A 7,852-nucleotide genomic window follows, 5' to 3' on the forward strand; every position below is an offset into this window, starting at 1 on the left:
TCAGAATAACTTTGATTGCCCCTTCCCCATCATATTCTTTTTTGTGTTTTTTTCTGGTTTTAGTAGCATAACATAACATTTAGGGATAAATATACAAATTAGCAGTCCAAAAGTAGATGCCAGAATAGCAAAGATTTCCACTGCAACACTTAATTTCCCAGGCGAGCTGACATATGCGGGGATAAAAGTGATCCACACAGCACAGAATATAAGCATGCTGAACGTGATGAACTTAGCTTCATTGAACTTATCAGGTAGCTTCCGAGCCAAAAAAGCCAAAGTAAAACACAACACAGCAAGAAGTCCTATGTACCCGAGCACAGACCAGAACCCCACAGCTGAGCCCAGAGAACACTCCAAGATGATTTTGTCTTTAATTTCTTTAAAATTCCTAAATGGGAAAGGAGGTGAAATTGTTAACCAGAGGATGCATATGATTACTTGTATTACAGTGAAAGAAAGAACGCTGAGTCTCTGCTGTGTAGGCCCAAACCACTTCATCACATTTCTTCCTGGGAGCGTAGCTTTAAATGCCATTAAAACTACTATTGTTTTTCCCAGAACACAAGAGAGGCAGAGGACAAAGGTGATGCCAAATGCTGTGTGACGCAGCATGCAGGACCACTCAGAGGGTTGGCCGATGAATGTCAGAGAGCAGAGGAAGCACAGAGTCAAGGATAAGAGCAGCAGGAAGCTAAGCTCAGAATTGTTTGCCCTTACGAGAGGAGTTTTTCTGTATCTGAAGAAAATTACTGCAACAAGGGCAGTCAAGCATGTTCCAAATAATGAGGCTGCAGTGAGCAATGCTCCCATAATTTCCCCATATGAAATAAACATAGCCTCCTTCTGTATACAGTCATCCCTTTCCTCATTTGACCAAGTTTCAAGGGGGCATCTTACACAGGTGACAGAATCTGCAAAAATCATGATCCACAGAAATGTTAGATTGCAAAGCAGAGTTGGTTTTTGTGTGAAAGTTCCAAATTAAGATAATCTTAAGCTTTGAGTAAACCTTTATTTAAACAATTTAATTGCAAAGAACAAGAGTGTCTTGTAGACAGGGAATTTCAGGGAAATATGTTGTATTGTCAGACTTAAAAAAAATAGTTATTTAGGGTAGCTGAATGAGGCACAAACACAGAAAACCTTTCATTTTCTTGCTCCGTATGGTAGAAAATTTCAGTGACAAGTTCAGAATTTTAATCAACCATGATTAATATAAACAATACATACAAAGTAACATTTACCACTTTTGCCATCCTACTGAGGTATCACGTTTCACTACTTTTGAGCACCCAACAGCAACTGTGCTAACCATGACAGTCAAGCCTGATGGTGTGCTGTGTGCATGTGCTTTGGCTGGCTAAAACACTGCTGTTCTATCCTGTTTTGAGCTAGGCTATCACTGACTCCTGGAATTTCTTGATAAATATTTTTTTTTATTATTAGTCTACAAATTTCACATTATGAATGGAATGACGTTACTTTCTGTATTTGGTCTGGGTACCTTCAATTGATGGTTATAATTATCTTATTTTTATTTCTGCAAATAATTAACATGTTATTCTTCAAATGCACTTAGCCCCCCTGAGTCAGTGCTTTGAAGAACAAGCGTTTACTGCAAGTACAGCTGTAAGTCTGTTGGGGTATTTCTCTACTAGTGTTGCACGTATAGAACTGAGATTTTTCTTTGCAAAAAAACTAAATCAGCTTGGATGGAGGAAATCAGTCTTTAAACCTTTCAACATAATATTTCAGTTAGATTAAGAGATAGTCTTTTAATCATACCAACACATGAACATACTTTGATCTAAAAATCAATTGTTGTTTTGGCTTTATGTTTTTGGCTGTTGTCATGCTGGAAGCTGAATCCTTAACACATGTCTGAAGTCATGAGCACTCCCTAACAGGGTTTCTTTCAGAATTGCCCTCTATTTAGCTCCATTTATCTTGGACTAATTTCTGATCAGTTTTTCCATGGATGCTCAAGATGGTATGATGTCTTGTTCAGTTTGCGGTTAACTGAACAAGACTTCTGGCTTTCTGTCAACATGGATTTCTTTTTGTCACTCTTTCTATAAATGCCAGATTGGTGGTGTGCGTAACTAATGGTTGTCCTTTCGACATTTTCCCACCTGAACTGTGGAACTCTGAAGCTTCTCTAGAGTTACCATGAGCCTCTTGTCTGTTTCTCTGATTTGCATCTTCTTGCCTAGTCTACTACGCCAAAACAAATTCCTTGTATGTCCAAAAACGTACCTGGCAATAAAGCTTTTCTGATTCTGATTCTGATTCTGATTCTATCACTTTAGGTGAATGGTCAGATCTTGGCAGTTGTGCCATAGGGTTTCTATTTTCAGATGATACATTGAGCAAGACTCTGTGAGATCTTCAAAATCTGAGACATTGTTTTATTACCCAACCCAAGGTTTAAAGCAACCTTTCCAAAAGTTTATCACTAACCTGTCTGGTGTGTTTTTTGGTCTTAATGATGCTGTTTTTTTCAAATGTTCTCTAACAAATCTTTGAGACCTTCAAATATCAGCTGGATTTTATAATGAAATTTAAGTACTCAGGTCTAAACCATTACTTTGGGGTATCACAATCAAATGAGCCCCATACAAATGCATGCCACACTTTCGAATGTTTAATAGCAAAAATTCTTAAAAACCTGACGTCATTTTTCTTTCACTCCAGATCTATGCACTGCTTTGTTTGTGTTGGTCTATCACAATGTTGGTCTAATATACATTGAAGTTTGTGGTTGCAAGGCGACAAATGCAAAAAGTTCAATGAGTATTTATATTTTTTAAGGAACGGAATAATTATGAACCTGGAAAAAACAAATTATATAGCATATGTTACTATTAGCTTCATTTATATGAATAATAAGATATTTTTGTTTAAATTGAAAATACTAACATCATTCTAACTTCTCACTAAAATAGTTTTGTCATGTAATATTCGTCCTGGATTTGTTCTTTTAAATGTGGTACAATAAAGCATAGTAACTTCAGAGTCTTTGTTTGATATGCTTTTCTAATAATTATGCTTAGGGACTAATAAAACAGTGCAGGATTTGTTAAAAACATGTAATCTTGACAGCATTATTTTATGCTATATACAAGTTTAACAGGTTGCATTAGAAACTACTTAACCTGTACTGTTGCTTATTTCTCCATCTGCACATTTTACACAGTCATGGCAGCAAACAGGTTTTCCTTTCTGTAGCACCTTGCGTGTTCCTGGTGGACACGTTTCACTGCAAACTGACACAGGGACCTGCATCAAAAAACAACATAACAGAAATCCAATGTTCTCACAAACATTGTTTGAAAGCTTGATGAATAAATACATGATATGATGAAACTATGAAAAATGATCAGGGTAAATACCTTGCTTGAGTTCTGTGCCCAAATAAGAGCCTTGTTTGTCAAATTGAGCTTTTTGTCAGCAAGTAATGATGCATCATAAAGACCAACAGTTACAAAGTCCACCATGTTGTTTTCTCCTGGTTGCCAGTTTATTATTTCATATGTAGCTGCTGGATCTCCATTCTCATTAAAATACACCTCATCACCTTCCTTTGTTTGGAAATTAATTTTCCTTAGGTGCTGTAAAATCTAATATAATATTTGGATTTATTTAATTTCTTGAAGAACTGTGTTTGATTTAGTTTGTCTTAACGGTATTTATTTGTTGTTTCATCATAAATTTAAAAATATGCTCACCTTGAAGGGATCTAGCTGCACAGTGTTGTTACATGTTTTATTGCAACTGAGGATTTCATGCAGAGAATGAGCCACAGCATACACTCCTTTATAGACATTGTTAAATATAGGCATGAGTGACATGTCAGTGAAGCTGTTTTCCACTACTGTCAGGTCCTCATGTCCAGTACATTTGCTTAGAAATTCAGCTGATTTTGACTCCTTGAACTTACAACTAAATAAAGCCTCCCAGAACTCAGTAAATAGCTCACTATTGGATGAATTCAGTGGCTTAACATTAAACATGAATTCTCTGAGACCACTGACTTGTGCTTTGGGGATGGAAAGGCCTATTGCTCCATCCAGTATGTGATTCTTATCCAATGCTGCAATTTGAGAATCAAAGATCCAAGACTCACTGCCGATCCACTGATACCCAGTCAAGTTGTGAAGCGACAGCTCGTGTATAAGCACATCCATGTCCATATGGGAAAGGAAAGCAACTATAACTTTAGAGGTTGAAGACTTCATAATTTCAATTATCTTTTGTATTTTGTCTAACGGATCTGTTCTAAAGAAAGACACAGAATATTCCAGACAAATACCCAACTGTTCTGCAGTTTCAGTGAATGTAGCCATGCCATTATTGCCATAATCATCATTGGTTCTAACAGCTCCAACCCAAGTCCAACCAAAATGTTTGACCAAATGAGCCAGAGCTCTGCTCTGATAGTAGTCACTGGGTACAGTTCTGAGAAAAGATGGATACTTGGCTTTATCACTTAGACAAGCACATGTGGCAAAGTGGCTAATCTGAAAGAAAACAGTTAAACATGTAAAACAGTAACAGAAAATGAAAGTGTGATACATGAACTATTCATAAAGTCTTGTTTACTCTTGATGCATTATTATTTCAATAGTACCCACCAGTGGAATATTAAATGGTCCAATGACAGTAGCAATTGCTGTGCTTGGAGAGGAGGAAGTTTCTCCCATTATGGCCTGCACTTGTGCTGCTCTCGTACATAGGGTCTCAGAGGTTGAAGTCACATTGTTATTATGATTTGTCAAGGCAAGTGCAACTTTCACACTTCTGGCAATGGAACCACAAGTGTCATAGATGTTATAACCAAGGGACATGCCCGGCAGTAGTTTGTTGTTGTTATTAATCTCCTCGATGGCAAAAAGCATAGATTGAGCAAACTGGAATTCTCTGAAATTCAAGCTTGATTCAGAGTTACCAAAGGTTGGCATAAAAGCAGGAAGATAATAGCAAATGTTCTTTTTTTAATTACAATATTATTTGGTACAAAATAGAAACAAACAACATGTAACTGATTGTCATAGTGTAAGTTACCTGATGCATTCCAGTGGCAGTGGTTTTTGTGTATAAGTATTTTCTTTGTTCTTCCAGCTGCTGTGAAAAGAGAAGATACCTCCCAGCATAATGTCCCCTTCTTTGGACAGCTGAGGGATCTCAAGATCCCCTATCTGCCTGCACAATGGCTCCTCAGTCAGTGAGAAAGACACTAATAAAAGTAACTGTAAAAGTGTACAACCATGCTCTGCCCACCTATGTGCAGACATCATGTTGAATGCATCTGAATAAGTAAAGTCACTAGGTGCCATCTTATGGATCTCAGTCTAATGACAGAGCCACTTGGGTACTTATGAATGTTGGAGGAGCTTACAATTAATAATAAACAGTGATGATTTGTCTCTGTGGTACAATAAGGTGGAGCAAGGAGACAGTTATAGGAACAGGCTATAAACCTTATAGTTTTAGAGTTGGTTCAGTTTGTTTCATATTTTACTTGTAATATTTTTCATTACTGCCATCATTTTTTCAGTGCTTGTAATTTTGTAATTTGAATTTGTAAATGTTCAAAGCAAAATTCAGGAATTTGAAGCTTTGGAGAATTGTTTTCCCACTCTACAGTTCAAAGGGGGTACAGTAAAATACAAATACAGTCAAATGCATTGTGGAAAATAAATATCAAAAATGCCAACGTTTTTCTCAATGAATATATTTCTGATTAGGCTATATGAAATACACTCCAAACTTTAATAACCCAAGTAATGCACACCAAACAAAATGCATACAAAAAATCAAAACAAATGAAAAAAAGTCAATAGATTAAGTTTTGTGTAATAAATTTTAATAACACAGGGATTAATTATTGAACACAAAATGTGTTCAGTATTCTACTCCCATACAATGCTCAAGTGACATTTGACCCATTGTTCTACACAAACTGCTTTCAAATCTTGAAGGTTCTTTGGGCATCTGCTCGGCACTGTGGTCCTGAGCCCTCTCTGTAGATTTTTTAAATTGGATTAATGTCAGGTGAGTGACTTGGCCTTTCTACCAGCTTTATGTTTTGGGACTGTTGCCTTGCTGAGAAATCCACCCACGTATTATGTTCACATAATTTTCAAGACCTTTTTTGAACATTTCTCTACTAATCCTTCCTTTAGCTTTATGAAGGCTGCCAATACAATAGACAGACCCACAATATGATGCTTTTACCTCCATACTTTACTAGGGAGTTTTCCTTTCCACTGTCGCTACATGCTTGCTCAGTATGAGGGATAGCCAAAGTTACTGCAAGCCACTGCCCACTTCTGTTACATGCTCATCCTGGAGCAGTGAATGCTGCAAGTCACTGGCTTTCCTTAGATAAAAAAATAATCTTTAACCAATTTGGATAATAAACTGAATTTGACTGCACTGTTTGATAGTTAGGATCAATTGGAATGTATGTATATGACTTGATTTCTGTATGATTCGACTGAATTGACTTTGAACATAGTGTGTACAGAGACATTAGAAGATTAAAACTATTGTCAGTATGTTATTTATCCTTTCATTGTTTTCTCTTATCTGGTATTGAGTCGTGGTGGCAACATCTCCAGGAGGAAAACCCAGACAGCCATCTCCTTTATGATGGCAATTCTAGAATTGCGCCGCTCAAGGTGGCAGCAGGTTGGAGTAGCTCTGTTACTTTTGATTCTGATTTATTCTTTTTTTGGGAACTATTCCTCTTGTGGTGGATACTGATGATTTTTTTTGGACGACTGTCCACTCCGGTGTCGGATGCTGTGCAGCTTGGAGAAGTTTTCTCAATGCTTTCTATTTTTGGACATTTGTTATGATGCATTGCCATGGCAACAGGGTTGTTTCTTACAACCGGGAGCAGCCGATTAATATCTCAAAAGCTCAAATAATACTTAAACTACAACCCCAAATCCCTGATGAGTTGAAAAGGAGACACCGTGGATGCAGAGCAGGAGCTGAGAGAAAAGAGAGAAGGAGGAAGTTCAAACCTTCTCTTTCGTCGATTATGATGGGCAATATGAGATCGTTGGGAAACAAGTTGGATGAACTCCAAGCCCTACAAAGGACCCAGCCAGAGTACCGGGCATGCAGTATTATGTGTTTTACTGAGACATGGTTGCAGGATCATATCCCCGACTCCAGCGTCTCTCTGCCGGGCATTTTAACCATACGAGCAGACAGAGATTTAAAGAGCAGCGGCAAATGTAAAGGAGGTGGACTGGCAGTACTTGTGAACAACATATGGTGTAATCCAGGACATGTAACTGTGAAGTGTCGTCTCTGCAGTCCAGATATTAAACTGTTGGCAGTAAGTTTTCGTTCATATTATTTACCCAGAGAATTCACCAGTGTTATTTTGGCAACAGTTTACGTTCCACCTTCCGCTGTTGCCGACACTGCATGTGATGCCATCAGCTCAGTTGTTGCTAAGCTACAGACACAAAACCCCAATGCTTTTGTGGCAATTTCTGGTGATTTTAACCATGCTTCACTCTCTGTTACACTTCCAACCTTTCAACAGTTTGTCAGCTGCTCTACCAGAGAAAACAAACCATTGGATTTGTTTTATACAAATGTCAAGGACTCATACATCTCTACAGCAAGACCTCCTCTAGGCAAATCAGATCACAATCTTGTTTTTCTCTGCTCGAAATATAAGCCCCTTGTTCAGAGGCAACCTGTAATAAAGAGGACTGTGAGAAAATGGTCACAGGAAGCGGAAGAAGCTCTGCAATGTTGCTTTGAGGCTACAGACTGGGACGCACTGTGCCAGCCACATGGAGAGGACATCAATGCCATGACT

At 37.9% G+C, this 7,852-nt stretch overlaps 1 protein-coding gene across 1 annotated transcript; it reads right to left on the reverse strand.

Moving 5' to 3' along the window:
- Window positions 1-5,171, reverse strand: LOC124884337 (extracellular calcium-sensing receptor-like). Its single transcript, XM_047392214.1, has 6 exons — window positions 5,068-5,171; window positions 4,638-4,935; window positions 3,732-4,523; window positions 3,396-3,623; window positions 3,159-3,282; window positions 1-914 (listed from the first exon to the last, which is right to left on the reverse strand). The coding sequence occupies exons 1-6, from the start codon at window positions 5,154-5,156 to the stop codon at window positions 1-3; spliced, it is 2,445 nt and encodes an 814-aa protein (XP_047248170.1). The 5' UTR covers window positions 5,157-5,171.
- Between the last annotated feature and the right edge of the window lie 2,681 nt (window positions 5,172-7,852).

This window comes from Girardinichthys multiradiatus, chromosome 18 (genome assembly GCF_021462225.1).
Source record: "Girardinichthys multiradiatus isolate DD_20200921_A chromosome 18, DD_fGirMul_XY1, whole genome shotgun sequence".
Lineage (NCBI taxonomy): Eukaryota > Metazoa > Chordata > Actinopteri > Cyprinodontiformes > Goodeidae > Girardinichthys > Girardinichthys multiradiatus.

Coding starts and splice junctions, on each gene's coding strand:
- LOC124884337 (XM_047392214.1), bottom strand. CDS start 5,156: ATGCTGGGAGGTATCTTCTCTTTTCACAGCAGCTGGAAGAACAAAGAA. Junction 3,283..3,395: donor GGGCACAGAACTCAAGCAAG/GTATTTACCCTG, acceptor TTTTTGATGCAG/GTCCCTGTGTCAGTTTGCAG. Junction 915..3,158: donor AGAAATAAGCAACAGTACAG/GTTAAGTAGTTT, acceptor TGATTTTTGCAG/ATTCTGTCACCTGTGTAAGA.